Source organism: Podarcis erhardii (genome assembly GCF_964252035.2).
Source record: "Podarcis erhardii genome assembly, chromosome: 18".
NCBI classification, from domain to species: domain Eukaryota; kingdom Metazoa; phylum Chordata; class Lepidosauria; order Squamata; family Lacertidae; genus Podarcis; species Podarcis erhardii.
In genome coordinates this window covers 9,418,880-9,438,256 of record NC_138516.1, presented here as the reverse complement: position 1 = coordinate 9,438,256, position 19,377 = coordinate 9,418,880, and the positions used below count along the sequence as shown (strand labels likewise).

At 48.7% G+C, this 19,377-nt stretch overlaps 2 protein-coding genes and 1 long non-coding RNA gene across 6 annotated transcripts in view; 2 read left to right on the top strand and 1 right to left on the bottom strand.

The window, feature by feature from the left end:
* LOC309333100 overlaps positions 1-19,377 on the top strand; it is a 136,407-nt gene that overhangs the window by 53,242 nt on the left and 63,788 nt on the right. The gene's annotated exons all lie outside the window — the stretch shown is intronic.
* POLR2E (RNA polymerase II, I and III subunit E) overlaps positions 1-19,377 on the bottom strand; it is a 97,305-nt gene that overhangs the window by 34,631 nt on the left and 43,297 nt on the right. The gene's annotated exons all lie outside the window — the stretch shown is intronic.
* ARHGAP45 (Rho GTPase activating protein 45) overlaps positions 1-19,377 on the top strand; it is a 47,810-nt gene that overhangs the window by 4,136 nt on the left and 24,297 nt on the right. For all 3 annotated transcript variants that reach the window (XM_081846049.1, XM_081846050.1, XM_081846048.1), the window contains exons 2-9: positions 5,940-6,240; positions 10,312-10,455; positions 11,564-11,648; positions 12,556-12,628; positions 14,151-14,229; positions 16,393-16,530; positions 18,143-18,207; positions 18,861-18,971. In XM_081846049.1, coding sequence (XP_081702175.1) covers positions 5,940-6,240; positions 10,312-10,455; positions 11,564-11,648; positions 12,556-12,628; positions 14,151-14,229; positions 16,393-16,530; positions 18,143-18,207; positions 18,861-18,971 — 996 coding nt within the window. The remainder of the gene's footprint in view (positions 1-5,939; positions 6,241-10,311; positions 10,456-11,563; positions 11,649-12,555; positions 12,629-14,150; positions 14,230-16,392; positions 16,531-18,142; positions 18,208-18,860; positions 18,972-19,377) is intronic.

The following is a 19,377-nucleotide window of genomic DNA, read 5'->3' as shown; positions in this document are numbered from 1 at the left end:
GGCTGTGGGTTCAAGTGGGGGGAAATCCTGCATTTTGGGGGTCAATGTTCCTCCTGTTCTGGTCCAAATTTCCTTTGCTTAAATCGCCTTTCGGTCCATTTATAGACAGGGTGGGTGGAAAGGGACGGTGAAACCGTTCCCGGGAGATCGAAAAGACACGTCACGTGAGGAAAGCAGTGCGGGAGGAGGGCAAGCTCAAGCTCCAGTTTTCTTAAAATAAGAAATCGCCGCAAGATGTGGACTATAAAGTGCTGTATTTTTTGCTCTATAAGACGCATCAGACCACAAGACGCACCTAGTTTTTGGAGGAGGAAAACAAGAAAAAAAATATATTCTGAATCTCAGTAGCCAGAACAGCAAGAGGGATCTCTGCGCAGTGAAAGCAGCAATCCCTCTTTCTGTTCTGGCTTCTGGGATAGCTGCGCAGCCTGCATTCGCTCCCTAAGACGCACACACATTTCCCCTTACTTTTCAGGAGGGAAAAAGTGAGTCTTATAGAGCAAAAAATATGGTAACTAACCTTCGAATTGTCACACTTCTCCAAATTTTGCAACACAATTTTCGGATCAAAAACAAAGGTATTTTTTCCTTCCTAATGGAGTGTTGTGGTTTCAAGAAGTGTATTTTAGGTGCGGAGATTCACCCAATAGATTAAAAAAAAATGCCATTGTTTTCTGCAACGCGATGCAAATCCGAAGGCAAGTTTTTGTACGGATTTTGGTTTTTAAAAAATGATATCCCAATGGCAAAGATAACTGGGTAGCTCGGAAATCACAAAGACCATAACTTTTAAAAAGAGAATGGGAAAAGTTTGTGATTTATTTATGAGACCACTGCAAGCAGCTTCAAACACTGGCATGATTTTAACCACACTTGTAAAGTAACGGAAAGTGTGGATAACTCAGAAGAGGGAAAACTGGATAAATATTGAAATGTTGTTGTAAATATTATCATTAGGCCCCATGGAAGGGATGAGGGGAAGCCGGGAGATTCAGAGCAATCTGGATATTTGGAGTCTAAATTGTTGTTTGTTGTATGTTTATATATATTTTCAATCATTTTTTTGATTAAATTTGATTAAAAAAATATAACCTTTGTTGTGCTCTCTTCAACAGCAAATACCTGATGAAGAGAGCACAGCAGAGGTTATATTTTCTGAGAATCCTCCGGAGAAACAATCTCTCAAAGGACCTGTTGATGGCATTTTACCATTGTACTGTGGAGAGTGTATTAACTTATGGTCTGTGTGTGTGGTTTGGGAGCTGCACGGCCAGGGGGGAAAACAATGCTATCCAGGGTTGTAAAGACTGCGGGGAGAATAACTGGGCACACTCTTCCCACCTTGGATCAAATCTATGCTTCCAGGTGCCATAAGAAAGCAGCAGAGATAGTGTAGGATAGTACGCATGCCGGAAATGATCTCTTTCAGCTTCTGCCTTCTGGAAGAAGGTCCAGGGTTATAAAGGCCAGGACTAGCCGCCTGAGAAACAGTTTCTACGCAAAGGCAATTCTGGTTCCAAACACATCATAAGGAATGTCTATAGTATATTGTATTTTAAAATGGGGTTTCAGAGTTTTTAGGGGTTTATGTAGATTTTCAGTTTCATTGTTCTGTATGGGACAATGACAATAAAGATATCGTATATTGTAAAATTACATATATATATATATATATATATACAGTGGTGCCTCGCAAGACGAAATTAATCCGTTCCGTGAGGCTCTTCGTCTAGCGGTTTTTTCATCTTGCGAAGCAACCCCATTGACAGCTTAGCGGATTAGCGCTATTAGCGGTTTAGCGGCTTTTAGCGGATCAGCTGATAAGCGGCTTAGGGCTTAGGAAAAGGGGGGTGGGAAAGGGAAAAAACCCCGCAGGAACTCGCAAGACATTTTCATCTTGCAAAGCAAGCCCATAGGGAAATTCGTTTTGCGAAGCGCCTCCAAAACGGAAAACCCTTTCGTCTAGCGGGTTTTCCATCTTGCGAGGCGTTCGTCTTGCGGGGCACCACTGTGTGTGTGTGTGTGTGTGTGTATATATATATATCACAGATCCATGTGGAAACACACGTGAAGTTACGCAAAGGAAGAGGTGGTCTCCCTGCTCTCAGTCATTGCACCCTTGGAATTAAGAGCAGGAGCTAAAAGTGGAAGCTGTATTAGTAAAACAACGATAATATTCCCTACCTGTGTACATCACAGGATTCCAGGTGTCTCTGTCTGGTGGCCACGCCCCTTCCCAGGCCACGCCCCTTCTTTTTTAGGCCACACCCCATTGCTTTGTACCTTCCTTGAATGTTTTCAGCTGGCTGCAAGGAGGAATGAGAGATTTTGTGTGAGGAAATAAGGATGTTTTTTCCCACCTATATTGGCTGCTAACCCCAGCAGAGGTTTTCTGGAAGCAGAAGCGGTCCTTCGGCCAAAGGAGGTTCCCAGACCCCCCCAGATGTAAGAGATAAATGCCTTTTCTGAGGTGGCTCTTGTCGCGTCGGAAAGGGGTCTGCCTGCTTTGCAATGCAGGAATCTCGGCTCAAGGATCCTGGAAAAATGGCCATCCGAACTCTGCTTAAAAGCCACCAAGGAGACAGTCCCATGGTCGAATGACACCAGAAAGTTCTTCCCCACATTGAGCCGGAATCAAGTTGTCACAATCGGGGGCAGGACTCGAACCCGTGGCTTCAAGCCACGAGAAAGGAGGTTCCGACTCAACGTCAGGAATAACTTTCTGACGGGAAGAGCTGTTCGACTGTGGGACGGAAGGTGGACTCTCAGAGGCTTGGACTACTGCCATGCGCTCTCCGTGGGGCTGCCTTGGAAGGCGACCCGGAAACTGTAACTAATCCAGAATGCGGCAGCTGGACTGGTGACTGGGAGCGGCTGCCGGGACCATATGGGACTTACAGTCACTTTGGACTCACAGCTGTCCATGGAGGCGCAGGTCAGTTCTGTGTCCAGGGCAGCTCCATCTGGTACACAGGATGAGACCCTCCTTGCCCGCAGACTGTCTGGCCAGAGTGGTGCATGCTCTGGTTATCTCCTGCTTGGACTACTGCCATGCGCTCTCCATGGTGCTACCTTTGAAGGTGACCCGGGAACTGCAACTAATCCACAATGCGGCAGCCAGACTGGGGACTGGGAGCGGCCGCCGGGACCATATAACACCAGTCTTGAAAGACCTACATTGGCTCCCAGGACGTTTCCGAGCACAATTCAAAGTGTTGGTGCTGACCTTGAAAGCCCTAAATGGCCCAGTATCCCTGAAGGAGCATCTCCACCCCCATTGTCCAGCCCGGACACCAGGGTCCAGCTCCGAGGGCCTTCTGGCGGTTCCCCCCCTGCTAGAAGTGAGGTTACAAGGAACCAGGCAGAGGGCCTTCTCAGTGGTGGCGCCCACCCTCTGGAACACCCTCCCATCAGATGTCAAGGAAATAAGCAACTACCAGACTTTTAGAAGACATCCAAAGGCAGCCCTGTTTAGGGAAGCTTTTAATGTTTAATAGACTATTGTATTTTAGTGTTTTGTTGGAAGCCGCCCAGAGTGGCTGGGGAAACCCAGCCAGATGGGCGGGGTATACATAATAAATTATTATTATTATTATTATTATTATTATTATTATAGCAGAGGTTGAATGGGCACCTATCAGCGATGCTCTACCTGAGATTCCTTTGTCAGAGGCGGTTGGACTAAATAATAATAATAATAATAATAATAATAATAATAATAATAATAATTTATTTATACCGCTCCCATCTGGCTGAGTTTCCCCAGCCACTCTGGGGAATGTCTCTTAGAGATATTTTCCAAGTCTACAAATCTATAATTTCATAATATCCAATACAGCCAGCAGCTAGAATACGGCCTAAGGCCAGGGGTCAGCAAACTTTTCCAGCAGGGGGCCGGTCGACTGTCCCTCAGACCTTGTGGGGGGCCGGACTATATTTTGAAAGGGAAAAAGTGAACGAATTCCTATGCCCCACAAATAACCCAGAGATGCATTTGAAATAAAAGGACACATTCTACTCATGTAAAAACACACTGATTCCCGGACCGTCCGCGGGCTGGATTGAGAAGGCGATTGGGCCGGATCCGGCCCCCGGGTCTCAGTTTGCCTACCCATGGCCTAAAGCAGGCATAGGCAAATTCGGCCCTCCAGATGTTTTGCAGAATTGGGCAAAATGACAGGAAGGATTCGAAACCTGCGGGACCAGAGATTTACAGAAGATTGGAAGAAGTATATGAATTATCTGAAGAGCAACTGTAATCAACAAATTACGCTAGTAGGACTACAAGAACTTTTTCAAGGAGAAATATACAAAGTGTTACAAAGTAGGAAAAGATAGAGATATTGGTTATGAGTTTGGAAATTAATAGGGAAGATTAGAAATGCTTACTGAGAGATTAGATTGGAAAATTTTCAGACAGGATTGATGGAAGTCAAAAACTTGAATAAGATGTAAAAGTATGTTTAATTGCTGTTGAAAATGATATGTTAAAAAAACTAATAAAAATTATATATTAATAAATAAAGGTGTTTTGGGACTACAATTCCCATCATCCCTAGCTAGGGATGATGGGAGTTGTAGTCCCAAAACATCTTTTTTAAAAAATATATAATTTTTGGCCAGAGGTCATACGGCTATGGTTTCTCAAGCGCCGGCAAGATTGACGTCAAAGCTAAAGTCATCGCTGTTGAGCAATCGTGGTTCCTAAGATACCACGAGACCCAACTGCTCGCCTCCGTGGAATAATTTGCAGAATGTGGATTTTTCTGCGGCAAAGGGCTGGACCTTTTTCCGCCCGTGTGAACCTTCGGGTGTTCAAAAAGAGGATTCGACAAATTCCCGAATCACAATTAATTCATTGCACTTAACATAACACCCATTCTTTTTTCTTAAATTTCAAAAGTCAAACTTATCCAAAAGTCAAAACCAATCAAGAACCCCCCTCCCGCAAACACTTAGTATTTTTACTTAAATTTGAAATTTTCCCAAAAGTCAAAGAAAACAAACGAATAACCCCCCTCGCACAAATGCCTCTTCTTATTAAATTTGGAAATTGCACAAAAGTGACACTTTCCCAAAACAAACGAATCAAGACTCCCCCTCCCACAAACACCTATTCTTATTTCTTAAAATTGAAATTTCCCCCAAAGTCAAAGCAAAGAGTGAACCGAGTGCCTATTGGTTCTTCCAAGGTGTTCTGAAGTTGGTGGGGCCACAGGTTCTGAGTTCAAGTCCCGTCCTGAGTGCCTATTGGTTCTTCCAATGAGTTCTGCAGTTGGTGGCGCCAAAGGATCTGAGTTCTACTCCTGCCCTGAGTGCCTTTTGCTTCTTCCAATGAGTTCTGCAGTTGGTGGGGCCAAAGGATCTGAGTTCTACTCCTGCCCTGAGTGCCTATTGGTTCTTCCAAGGCGTTCTGAAGTTAGTGGGGCCAAAGGTTCTGAGTTCAAGTCCCGCCCTGAGTGCCTATTGCTTCTTCCAATGAGTTCTGCAGTTGGCGGGTACAAAGGTTCTGAGTTCTAGTCCCGCCCTGAGTGCCTATTGGTTCTTCCAAGGCGTTCTGAAGTTAGTGGGGCCAAAGGTTCTGAGTTCAAGTCCCGCCCTGAGTGCCTATTGCTTCTTCCAATGAGTTCTGCAGTTGGTGGGTACAAAGGTTCTGAGTTCTAGTCCCGCCCTGAGTGACCTGAGTACCTTTTGCTTCTTCCAATGACTTCTGAAGTCGGTGGGGCCAAAGGCTCCGAGTTCTAATCCTGACCTGCGTACCTATTAGTTCTACCAAGGTGATCTGAAGTTGGTGGGGCCAAACATTCTGAGTTCTAATCCTGCCCTGAGTGATCTGAGTGCCTATTGGTTCTTCCAATGAGTTCTGAAGTCGGTGGCACCAAAGGCTCTGAGTTCGAGTCCTGCCCTGAGTGACCCGACTGCCTTTTCCTTCTTCCCAGGAGTTGCCGCGCCGCGATGGCCTGGACTCCTCGACCTCCTCCAGCCTGGCGGACCTCTCCGCGCCCACACCGGCCGGCACCCTCAAGCGCCCCACCAGCCTCAGCCGCCACGCCAGCGCCGCCGGATTCCCCCTTTCGCCCGCCGTCCCCCGGGGCCTGGGCAAGGCCTCCAAGGCCTACAGCCCCTGCGATGGCGGCGAGGGCAGCCTGATGGAGCCGGAAGAAATCTCCCAACTACTGGCAGACGTGACCCGACTGGCCGAACCCCTGGAGAAGCTGCGGGACGTGGTTCTCCGGGAGGGTAAGTGGTCAGGGGCCGGATTGAGCTTCGATGCGGCCCTCAGCTCTTGAAGGTCCTGGGGCCCTTTCTACCCCCAGCCACAAATTGCCGTTTGTTTTGCGTTAATAGTAATAATAATTTATTATTTATTTATAAGGCTGTGTTATATTGTGCATATTCTGCCCCTAGAGGTCGCTAGCTTGACACTATATTGCAATGCATCTGTTCTGCCGCTAGTTGCAGTGGGACACTAAATAAAAATATAATAATAAAAATAGTAACTCTGGGCGGCTTCCAACAAAACACTAAAATACAATAACCTTTTTCCAACAAAACACTAAAATACAATAACCTGTTAAACATTAAAAGGTTTCCTAAACAGGGCTGCCTTCAGATGTCTTCTAAAAGTTTGGTAGTTACTGCTCTCTTTGACATCTGATGGGAGGGCGTTCCACAGGGCGGGTGCCACCACCGAGAAGGCCCTGTGCCTGGTTCCCTGCAACTTGGCTTCTCGCAGGGAGGGAACTGCCAGAAGGCCCTCGGGAGATGGACCCCGGTGTCCGGGCTGAACGATGGGGGTAAAGACGCTTCTTCAGGTCTACTGGGCCGTTTAGGGCTTTCAAGGTCAGCACCAACACTTTGAATTGTGCTCGGAAACGTCCTGGGAGCCAATGGAGGTCTTTCAAGACCGGTGTTACGTTGTCTCAGCGGCCGCTCCCAGTCCCCAGTCTGGCTGCCGCATTCTGGATTAGTTGCAGTTTCCGGGTCACCTTCAAAGGTAGTCCCATGTAGAGCGCATTGCAGTAGTCCAAGCGGGAGATAAACAGAGCATGCACCACTCTGGCCAGACAGTCTGCGGGCAGGGAGGGTCTCATCCTGCGTACCAGATGGAGCTGCCCTGGACACAGAACTGACCTGCGCCTCCATGGACAGCTGTGAGTCCAGAATGACTCCCAGGCTGTGCACCTGGTCCTTCGAGGGAAACAGTGACCCCATTCAGGACCAGGGAGTCCCCCACACCCGCCCACACCCTGTCCCCCCAAAACACCCCTTCTGTCTTGTCAGGATTCAACCTCAATCCGTTAGCCGCCATCCATCCTCCAACCGCCTCCAGACACTCACACAGGACCTTCACTGGTTCTGATTTGAAAGAGAGGTAGAGCTGGGTGTCATCTGCATACTCATGGACACCCAGCCCAAACCCTGCGGCCTTTGGGGAGCGGCTGCCAGTCCGTGTTGGCACTATTGAGCCAGATGGGACCCGGCAGCCCTGAACTGGCAGTTTTGGGGAAAAGGAACGGCGCGTCCGCCTGGTTTTGCAACCGCCAGCTGGGGACGACCTCTGGGGACAGAGAGAGAGGCGGTTGCCACATCAGACGGTGGCAAGAGGGATGCAATATTTGCCGCTTCCTGCCTCTATTTTCATCCGCCCGCCTTTCCTGTTTACGCCGAGCCCGCGGCAGCTGGCAGCTTCCTGATAAACCCTTTGCGGGTGTGCCTTGGTTCCCATCGCCCTCCCCACAAATGGCCTCTGGCTCGGGCTTGCAGTCGCGTGCCACCGTGCCCGCGGGGTCCGGGTTCGAATCCCGAACCAGCCACGAAATTCACCCCCGGTGGCTTTGGGGACGGGGCAGCCGCCGCCTCTCTCGGCCGAACTGACCTCCCAGGGTTGTTGTGAGGGTCGCGCGCTTGGGAGATCTGGGTTCGAGTCCCGACCAAGCCACAATGGGGGGAGCCAGTCGATTGCCTCTCCTCCTAATCTACCTCGAAGGGTTGTTGCAGGAGGGGTCGTTGAGGAGGGGGTGAACCGTGCAGGGGAAAGGAAAAGGTGGAAAGGAAAAGGTGGAAATATAAATGCTAAATAAAACATATTACTGGGGGAAATTGCCGCCACCTGGAAAAAAAGCACGTTAGTCAAAGCTGCGTACAAGATGGGAAATTGCACTAATATTCTGCTGAGTTGCCGTAAGGGTTTAGTTTAGTTTTAGTTTTAGTTTTAGTTTTAGTTTTAGTTTAGTTTAGTTTAGTTTAGTTTTTAGTTTAGTTTAGTTTAGTTTTCAGTTTAGTTTTCAATTTAGTTTAGTTTTTAGTTTAGTGTTTAGTTTAGTTTAGTTTAGTTTTTAGTTTAGTGTTTAGTTTAGTTTAGTTTAGTTTTTAGTTGAGTTTAGTTTTCAGTTTAGTTTAGTGTTTAGTTTAGTTTAGTTTTTATTTTGTTTTGTTTTTATTGCAAACGGGTGCAAAACGTGCAGAACCCGAGTTCAAGAACTGGAGAAATTAGGAGCGAAAACCCGACGATCGCTTCTTCCTTCCCCAGCGGTGAAAATGCACAGAAACGATGGAGGCGGAAGATACGATCTGGGCGGGTGAAGGTTTAGGGATGGGGGTCAGCGGTCAAGCGGTCAAGCGGGTATCTCCAATGCCGCAAGAGATGGTCACTTCCTTCTTTCCAACTTCCCTTCCTGGATGTAAACAGGAAGGGAAACATTCCAGAGAAGACCTTGGACAGAGAGAGGTTGCCAACTTACCGGGTTTGGGGGAGAAGAACAGGGCTATGCTCCTCTCCAAAGTATTGTGGGAGCTGTAGTTTGGGGTGCATGCTCTGCCCCAAAGAATTGTGGGAGCTGTAGTTTGGGGCGCATGCTCTGCCCCAAAGAATTGTGGGAGCTGTAGTTTGGGGCGCCCGCTCCTCCCCAAAGAATTGTGGAAGCTGTAGTATGGGGTGAGGACATTCTCTGCCCCAAAGAATTATGGGAGCTGAAGTTTGGGGTGCACACTCTGACCCAAAGAATTATGGGAGTTTTAGTTTGCTCTGCCACAAAGAATTGTGGGAACTGTAGTTTGGGGTGCATGCTCCCCCCCCAAAAAATTGTGGGAACTGTAGTATGGGGTGGGGACATGCTCTGCCCCAAAGAATGGTGGGAGCTGTAGTTTGGAGCGCATGCTCTGCCCCCCAAAATTGTGGGAGCTGTAGTTTTGGGCCCTTGCTCTGCCCCAAAGAATTATGGGAGCTGTAGTTCGCTCTGCCCCAAAGAATTGTGGGAACCGTAGTATGGGGTGGGGACATGCTCTGCCCCCAAATAATTATGGGAGCTGTAGTTTGGGGCATATGCCCTGCCCGAAAGAGTTATGGGAGCTGTAGTTTGCCATCTTGGCACCCTGTAAAAAGAATCTTGTGAAATGTAGTTTAAGCTGTGCTGCAAGTTGAAAAGGAAAGCCCTATTTCTCCTCAACACAGAAAACTACAGTTCCCAGAGGGGGGGTTGGCAAGACAGATTGATTGATAAACCGCTCTGGGTAATATAGCGCTCTGGGGGAATAGGGGGTCTCGCCTCCCCACGATCACCCAGTGAGCTTCACGGCGGAGCGGGGATCCTAATCTCCATAGCTCTAACCACTACACCACCGCTGCCTCCTGAAGCAGCGGCTGGATTTCTGACCCCGTTCGAAAACTGCGCATCTCTCCTGCCCCGAGGGGCAAATGATAACGAAATTGTGGGTTCTGGGACTTGTGGGGAGGAAGGCAAGGAGCCCAAGAGGCAGGTGAGAGGCAGAAACAAATATTGGAACTATAGAGTTGGGAAGGGACCGAACGGTCATCTAGTCCAACCCCGAAACGCAGCTGCCTTAGATGGGTATCGAACCTGCAACCTTGCCGTTATCAGCTCCATGCTCTAGCCAGGTGAGCTGTTTGGGGGTCCGTTCTGGTTCTCTCCTTCCTGCTGAGTCCCTGCTGCCGCATCAGCGGGACATCAGGCAGAAATTCAGCAGGTGCAGCGCGTGCTACAATTGCACTGACGGGCCGGAAGCTGTTTGGGGGTCCGTTCTGGTTTTCTCCTTCTTGCCGAGTCCCGCAAGGTGGGCTGCCGCATCAGCGGGACGTCAGGCAGAAATTCAGCAGGTGCAGCGCGTGCTACGATTGCACTGATGGGCCGGAAGCTGTTTGGGGGTCTGTTCTGGTTTTCTCCTTCCTGCCGAGTCCCACAAGGCAGGCTGCTGCATCAGCGGGACGGCAGACAGAAATCCAACAGGTGCAGCGCATGCTACGATTGCACCGACGGGCCGTAACCGGCAGGTCTTCTCTCGCTTTTGCAGACGGGCTGGAGTCCCGGCGGGCGCTGGCCCACGAGAGCCTGGGGGACGCCTTGCGGATCCTGCGGCAGGTGGTCGCCAAATACCCTCTGCTGAACACGCTGGAGACGCTGACCGCGGCGGGGAACCTCATCTCCAAAGTCAAAGGTCAGACTCATGCTTTGCAAAATGACTCACAGCTGACATTTCGCACTTCCCCAAAACTCTCCTTTGTTTTCTAAAACAACGGCACCTCCGTAAATTTAATCCAAATGTGATATATGCACTAGGACAGTGCTTTTTTTTCTGGGGGTGAGACACAGGGGTACACATACCCCTAAACATTTTGTAAATCTTTGTACAGTGGTACCTCGGGTTAAGGACTTAATTCATTCCGGAGGTCCGTACTTAACCTGAAACTGTTCTTAACCTGAAGCACCACTTTAGCTAATGGGGCCTCCTGCGCCGCCGGAGCATGATTTCTGTTTTCATCCTGAAGCAAAGTTCTTAAACTGAAGCACTACTTCTGGGTTAGCGGAGTCTGTAACCTGAAGCATCTGTAACCTGAAGCGTATGTAGCCTGAGGTACCACTATAATTTTTTTTCCATTTACTGTATTTATTTTTCCCAATTTTTAACTATAAAATGGTGGTTTTCTGGAGTCTAAATGAGAGTACCCCTAAACATTTTTTAAAAGAAAAATGAAGCACTGCATATTGTGGGACGCGGGTGGCGCTGTGGGTTAAACCACAGAGCCTAGGGCCTGCCAATCAGAAGGTTGGCGGTTCGAATCCCCGTGACGGGGTGAGCTCCCGTTGCTCGGTCCCTGCTCCTGCCCACCTAGCAGTTTGAAAGCACGTCAAAGTGCAAGTAGATAAATAGGTACCACTCCGGCGGGAAGGTAAATGGCGTTTCCGTGCGCTGCTCTGGTTCGCCAGAAGCGGCTTAGTCCTGCTGGCCACATGACCCGGAAGCTGTACGCCGGCTCCCTCGGCCAGTAAAGCGAGATGAGCGCCGCAACCCCAGAGTCGGCCGCGACTGGACCTAATGGTCAGGGGTCCCTTTACCTTTACCTTAGGGTAACATCACTAGATCAATTTTCGTAAGAATGCATGGGAGCATATTACATTGCAATTTTTTGATTTCTTTTTTATATATGCATATTTGTTTTCTCATATCCCCCCCATTTCCCTTCCCCCCCTGTGTATCACTTTATTCCTTTATCATTGCAATACTTTCAATGAAGATATTAATTTTTTAAAAATATAATCCCTAGGTTTCCATTACGAATCCAACATCGAAGCTGACAAACGAGAATTTGAAAAGGCCCTGGAGATGATCGCCGTTTCCTTCAGCGGCACGTAAGCGGAGAACCTTTATGTGTGCTTTCCCTAAAGGCACATGTTTCCGGGTTGTAGAATCAGAGGGGGCCCTTTAGAGGACATCCAGCTCAACCCCCAGTCAGGGGAGGAAAAATTGGGGTTGGAGGCAGCTGGGCTTGTGGTTACAACAGCTTTTAAAAAACCGGTGATACCCAGGGTTTGGCCAGAGATGATGGAGACCCTAAACATTTTCCTGGGTATTTAGTGACTTTTGTGGGATGGAATCAGAAGGCGATTTGGGTCCCTGGGTACGATATTGATTTTGGGGGGGGGGGGGAGAGATGTTAAATTACCGTATTTTTCACTCTATAAGACACACCAGACCACAAGACGCACCTAGTTTTTGGAGGAGGAAAACAAGAAAAAAAATATTCTGAATCTCAGAAGCCAGAACAGCAAGAGGGATCGCTGCACGGTGAAAGCAGCAATCCCTCTTGCTGTTCTGGCTTCTGGGATAGCTGCGCAGCCTGCATTCGCTCCATAAGACGCACACACATTTCCCCTTACTTTTCAGGAGGGAAAAACTCAAGGTAACTCAAGGTGATGTTACCTGGAGAATTTGGGGTTTGTGAATGAGGAGGAACAACATGATTTTGGGAACAAGGGACTCAGCTATACAGTTGCAAAATTAATGTGCATTTTCAGCGCACTGCACAAATGAGACACTAGGTGGCAATGGTGAGCTAAGGGCAAATTCAATATATTTTTTCCAAAAAAAAAGCATCTTCACGGCATTTTTTTTACATGCATCTAGATTCCACTCTGGTCCGTTTGGTAATGAATGGAGGCGAATGAACCACAGCGATTTGGAGCAAATTGCAAAATTAATGTGCTTGTTTCCTCCCTCGTTTTGCTTTATGAATGTGCTTTTTCTCCCCCCAACCAGGGTCTCCGAACTCCTCATGGGGGAAGTAGATAGCAGCACCCTTCTCTCCATCCCTCCTAGCGACCACAGCCAGGTGAGGGCGTCCCGGCTAATGAACGAATGACTGAAATCTTTATATCTGAAAGCTAAAAGCCGTCACAATTGGTCACAGTGCGCAGAATACAAAGAATTGGTTTGAAACCGAACCACAAGAACAGCAAAGCAAACATAAGGTAAAGGGACCCCTGACCATTAGGTCCAGTCGTGGCCGACTCTGGGGTTGCGGCGCTCATCTCGCTTTACTGGCCGAGGGAGCCGGCGTACAGCTTCCGGGTCATGTGGCCAGCAGGACTAAGCCGCTTCTGGCGAACCAGAGCAGCACACAGAAACGCCGTTTACCTTCCCGCCAGAGCAGTACCTATTTATCTACTTGCACTTGGACGCGCTTTTGAACTGCTAGGTTGGCAGGAGCAGGGACCGAGCAACGGGAGCTCACCCCGTCACGGGGATTCGAACCGCCAACCTTCTGATCGGCAAGCCCTAGGCTCAGTGGTTTAGACCACAGCGCCACCCATGCAAAAATCATGCCTGCATAAATTAAGGACTCCCCATCTCACTCCCCTTTATGATACTTGTCTTGGTAAAGGGATGTGGGTGGCGCTGTGGTCTAAACCACTGAGCCTCTTGGGCTTGCCAATCGGAAGGTCGGTGGTTCAAATCCCCACGACAGGGTGAGCTCCCGTTGCTCGGTCCCAGCTCCTGCCAACCTAGCAGTTCGAAAGTATGCCAGTGCAAGTAGATAAATAGGTACCACTCTGGCAGGAAGGTAAACAGCGTTTCCGCGCGCTCTGGTTTCCATCATGCACCAGAAGCGGTTTAGTCCTGCTGGCCACGTGACCCGGAAACTGTCTGTGGACAAACGCCGTCTCCCTCGGCCTGAAAGCGAGATGAGCGCTGCAACCCCATAGCCATCTCTGACTGGACTTAACCGTCCAGGGGTCCTTTACTTTTTTTACCTTTTAAAAGTCTGGAACGGATTAATCCATTTTGCATTCCTTTCTATGGGAAAGCACACCTTGGTTTTGGGACGCTTTGTTTTTGGAACGGGCTTCCGGAACGGATTAAGTTTGATAACGCGTGAGAATTTTAAAAACAAGCCCTGAAACAGCAATATGACATGGATTTTGCTATTTAACGCCACCACTGATCCGTAAAACGAAATCGATAAGCAATGTACTGCAGTCACACAATCAATCCATCAGTAGCTGAACTGGGTCCCACAGAGTCACAAAAATGAAAGGAAAAAGCCACAAAAACAGAAATGCAAAATAAATAGCCAAAACAGACAGACCTCAGCGTAACGCTCAAATCGGAAGCGCAACACTCAAAACGGAGCACATTCGGCTTCCGAAAAAGGTTCGCAAACCAGAACACTTCCTTCCGAGTTTGCAGAGTTTGGGTTCCAAGTTGTTTGGGTGCCAAGGCGTTTGAGAACCAAGGATGTCTGTAACACCCAGATTGAGGATGTTCAGATATGCGCGTGCGTGTGCATCTCTGACTTTTGCGTGGTTGGAAATTCCTCGCTTGTTTGACTAACGACGTTTTCTCGCCCCTAGTCGATGGAAAATCTCTACGGGGGAATTCCTGGCCAAGGTGGCGAAGGGATCTCAGACGGCATGGAAGGTTTCACCTCAAGTAAGTGCGAGTCTCCCTCGTGGCTTTCACTAATGCGCACGGGTTTCACTAATGTTTGCACATTGATCCAACCCCTCATGAATGGGACCTTGATAGGGCCATAGATAATCAAACGTCAGGCTCCTTTTGTGAGTGATAGCATGCTGGGGTTCCGGAGCATAGCCCTGCCATGCTAAAATTATTTACTTAAGGAATTTACCCTGGGGAAACCAGAAACAAGATCTCCTTCTGGGAAGCTCGGAAGCAGGTCCTCCTAATCTAAACAGTATATTGAGACAATAACAACAATAATAACAATTGTTGTTGTTGCTTAGTCGTTTAGTCGTGTCTGCCTCTTCGTGACCCCCTGGACCAGAGCACGCCAGGCCCTCCTGTCTTCCACTGCCTCCCGCAGTTTGGTCAAACTCATGCTGGTAGCTTCGAGAACACTGTCCCACCATCTCGTCCTCCGTCGTCCCCTTCTCCTTGTGCCCTCCATCTTTCCCAGCATCAGGGTCTTTTCCAGGGAGCCTTCTCTTCTCCTGAGGTGGCCAAAGTCTTGGAGCCTCAGCTTCAGGATCTGTCCTTCCAGTGAGCACTCAGGGCTGATTTCCTTCCGAATGGAGAGGTTGGATCTTCTTGCCGTCCATGGGACTCTCAAGAGTCTCCTCCAGCACCAGGATTCAAAAGCATCCATTCTTCGGTGATCAGCCTTCTTGATGGTCCAGCTCTCACTTCCATACATCACTACTGGGATAATAACAATAATAACTACACACACATATACACATACCCTGCCCATCTGGCCGGGTTTTCCCAGCCACTCTGGGCGATTCCCAACAGAATATCAAAAACACGATAAAAGATAAAATATTAAAAATTTCCCATAACAGGGCTACCTTCAGATGTCTTCTAAAAGTCTGGTAGTTGTTGTTCTCTTTGACATCTGGTGGGAGGGCGTTCCACAGGGCAGGCGCCACCACCGAGAAGGCCCTCTGCCTGGTTCCCTGTAACTTGGCTTCTCGCAGGGAGGGAACTGCCAGAAGGCCCTCGGGAGATGGACCCAGGTGTCCGGGCTGGACAATGGGGGTGGAGACGCTCCTTCAGGGATACGGGGCCGTTTAGGGCTTTAAGCACCAACACTTTGAATTGTGTTCGGAAACGTCCTGGGAGCCAATGCAGATCTCTCAGGACCGGTGTTATGTGGTCCCAGTGGCCACTCCCAGTCCCTAGTCTGGCTGCCGCATTCTGGATTAGTTGCAGTTTCCGGGTCACCTTCAAAGGTAGCCCCACGGAGAGCGCATGGCAGTAGTCCAAGTGGGAGATAACCAGAGCATGCACCACTCTGGCCAGACAGTCTGCGGGCAGGGAGGGTCTCATCCTGCGTCCCAGATGGAGCTGCCCTGGACACAAAACTGACCTGCGCCTCCATGGACAGCTGTGAGTCCAAAATGACCCCCAGGCTGCACACCTGGTCCTTCGGGGGCCAGATAAAGCCGTAGTTGGAGGCAGCAGGTTGCTGGAAGCAGACAGGATCTTTTGCGTGTTCTCGTGGAACCTCCAGCTCCCAAGCCAGTCTATCTGGATTCTTGGGTTCTTAGGGGCTCCTGCGAGAATATAGATGGATTTTTCGGAGCTAGACGACCTGACTGGAAGAATCCGCGACCGGAAAGGAGTTTCATGAGGATTGGAGGAAATTTAAGGACTATTTGACTAATCCAGAAATAGTATCTTGGGTTAGGAACTTTGCTTCAGAATGAGAACAGAAATCGCACGGCGGCAGCAGGAGGCCCCATTAGCTAAAGTGGTGCTTCAGGTTAAGAACAGTTTCAGGTTAAGAACAGACCTCCGGAACGAATTAAGTACTTAACCCGAGGTACCACTGTACAAGGAAACTCAGAAGAAAGGGACTAGAGGAAGTCAACTAAGATGTTTAAAAGGTTGGATTTGTGAAGAATTAAGTTTGTTGTCATTGTTTATCTGTTTATTGTTCCTTTTTCCGTTCATTGATGTATTTTTCTTTTTTTCTGTTTGTGTGTGCCATTCTGCTTTGCGGTTTTTGTTATAATTGTGGAAAATCTAATAAAATAATTACAAAAAAGAGAATATAGAGAGGCTCGTGGCCTAGATCCTGCAGGTAGCCCCTTCTTATGTCTCGTGCCTCTCTTCCCTTTCCCTCCCCAGTCCGTCTGTCGGCCGAAGAGGTGGACGTCCTCCTGCAAAGGTGCGAGGGAGGAGTCGAGGCGGCTCTACATTACGCCAAGAACGTCTCCAAGTATATGAAGGACCTCATGTATTACCTGGAGAAAAGGACCGCCCTAGGTGAGCAGGGCGAGGGAGGCAGGGAGGGAAGCGGCAGCGATTTCGTCCACTCTGTTGTGGACAGTGCTGGATATTTACTACAGTGGTAAGGTAAAGGGACCTCTGACCATTAGGTCCAGTCGTGGCCGACTCTGGGGCTGCGGCGCTCATCTCGCTTTATTGGCCGAGGGAGCCGGCGTACAGCTTCTGGGTCATGCAGCCAGCAGGACTAAGCCGCTTCTGGCGAACCAGAGCAGCGCACGGAAACGCCGTTTACCTTCCCGCCGGAGTGGTACCTATTTATCTACTTGCACTTTGACGTGCTTTCGAACTGCTAGGTTGGCAGGAGCAGGGACCGAGCAACAGGAGCTCACCCCGTCATCATGGGGATTCAAACTGCCGACCTTCTGATCAGCAAGTCCTAGGCTCTGTGGTTTAGACCACAGCACCACCCGCGTCCCTACTAGAGTGGTACCTTGGGTTAACTACTTAATTCGTTCCGGAGGTCCGTTCTTAACCTGAAGCACCACTTTAGCTAATGGGGCCTCCTGCTGCCGCCGTGCGATTTCTGTTCTCATTCTGAAGCAAAGTTCCTAACCCAAGGTACTATTTCTGGGTTAGCGGAGTCTGTAACCTGAAGCGTATGTAACCTGAAGTGTATATAACCCGAGGTACCACTGTATAAGCTAAACAAGCTCTAGCTTAGGGCCCCGCTCTCTTGGGGGGCCTCAAAAAAATTAAAGGAAGAAAAAAACCTGAATGCACATTTCCAAAATATAAGATAAAAAAACCAATAAAATAAAACCTACATCCAGCAACAGTGTTTTGTGTTGTGTAGGCTCCTAGGGTGTAAGTCAGTGGTGGCCAAACTCTGCCTTCCAGCTGTTTTGGGACTACAATTCCCATCACCCCTGACCACTGGGTCCTGTTAGCTAGGGATGATGGGAGTTGTGGTCCCAAAACAGCTGGAGGGCCAAGTTTGGCCATCACGGATGTCAGTCATGGGCCCCGCCTGCTCCCTAAAATATCACTAGTTTGCTCCTTTCTATATATAGGGTGCCTACATTCTGCATGGACTGGTTGCATGGCCACATGGGCAAATGGCTTGATATACCTATTAGGACCATAAATTGCCATATGGCATATATTCAACACATAAAAACAGTGACAATTTGTTGACAAAGGACAGCTGGACATAGAAAGGGCCCCATGACCTTCAGGAGCTGAGGGCCTCATCAAACCGAAATCCGGCCCAAATCTTTTACATCTCCATTGTGCCCAAAATTCACCATTAACCTACAAGTTTTATTCCAGTCCTGCTAACAGTCTTAACTGTTTGCAATGGGTGTTGTTTTCTTTTAAGATAAATTATAAATTTCCCCCATTCCTTATTTTGACCTTCCTAATTTCTGATTCTCCTGGTCATTATTTGCCAATTTGGCACAATCCATCAACTGAATCTGCCATCCTTTTCTGAAAGTTATTAAAAAAGAATATTAGACTCCCAGGTCCTAGTCTGAAACAATAACGCAGGAAAGGGAAATCTAGAGTTTGCAAGAAAGGTTGGTTTTTAAAAAAATATATTCTTTTATTTTTTAAAAAAATACACTCTCTTTTCCCTCTCTCTGCCCAGAAATGGAGTTTGCCAAGGGTCTTCAGAAGATGGTAAATTCCTGCAAACAGACCATCAGTCAGGAGGTAAGACTATCATCCCATAATGCAGTTAGAGTGTAGCCCTTTCTGAATTTATTTTTTATACCTGTCATCTCACCTTTCCTCCAAAGCTCAACTTTTTCTTTTGGGTGTGGGGGCTGGGGAAGCAGACTTGTTGCAAGCGATAATTCCACGTTCTGAATTTGCTCCAAAATACCCACGGACTGCTGCTCCAGTTGGAATAATCCTGGCTGTAAATTTACCCAACTTTCCTTCCTCGAACTGGCGCAAAATGTAGCCGTCTTTGGAAATCAACTGAAGTGTAGCAACTGGTTATATACCTTTCTGGAAGCCGGGGCCACTCTCACTCCCAACGCGATTGGCTATCTAAACTCCCAATCTGCCAATCACAACTCGGGATTTCAAGGGCCAATGGCAGAGGCCCAAATCCTGCCATGTCCTGTGATTGGACGTCATGTACCGAATCAGGAGCTCAGAATCCTTCGTCCAGACTCGAACTCAGGCCAACAGAGACCACTGAATACATAATACTTTCATTTATTTTGTCAACGGCTTGGGGGAAAGTTGGGCATGTTTAGCCTGGAAAAAAGGAGAGATGAGAGATGTTTTGTCTGCCTTCTGGTCCAGTCTTTTTCGCTCCTTGTACAAACTGACCCCACGTTTTTCCTGCTTCCCAGCCTTTTATGCCCTTTTTCTCCATCTACTCCCTGGCGCTGGAGCAAGACGCCGAATTCGGGGTCAACTCGCAGCAAGCGGCTATCACCTTGCGGTCAGAAACATTCCTGCAGGTAAGAGGGGAGCTGGTGGAAAGAGCATGTTCCCTGTTCTTTCAGATGTGGCGGCAGCGATGGATTTACCTATCAGCTAATTTATCACAGAGCCTAGGACTTGCTGATCAGAAGGTCGGCAGTTCGAATCCCCACCACGGGGTGAGCTCCCGTTGCTCGGTCCCTGCTCCTGCCAACCTAGCAGTTCGAAAGCACGTCAAAGTGCAAGTAGATAAATAGGTACCACTCTAGCGGGAAGGTAAACGGCGTTTCCGTGCGCTGCTCTGGTTCGCCAGAAGCGGCTTAGTCCTGCTGGCCACATGACCCGGAAGCTGTACGCCAGCTCCCTCGGCCAGTAAAGCGAGATGAGCGCCGCAACCCCAGAGTCGGCCACGACTGGACCTAATGGTCAGGGGTCCCTTTACCT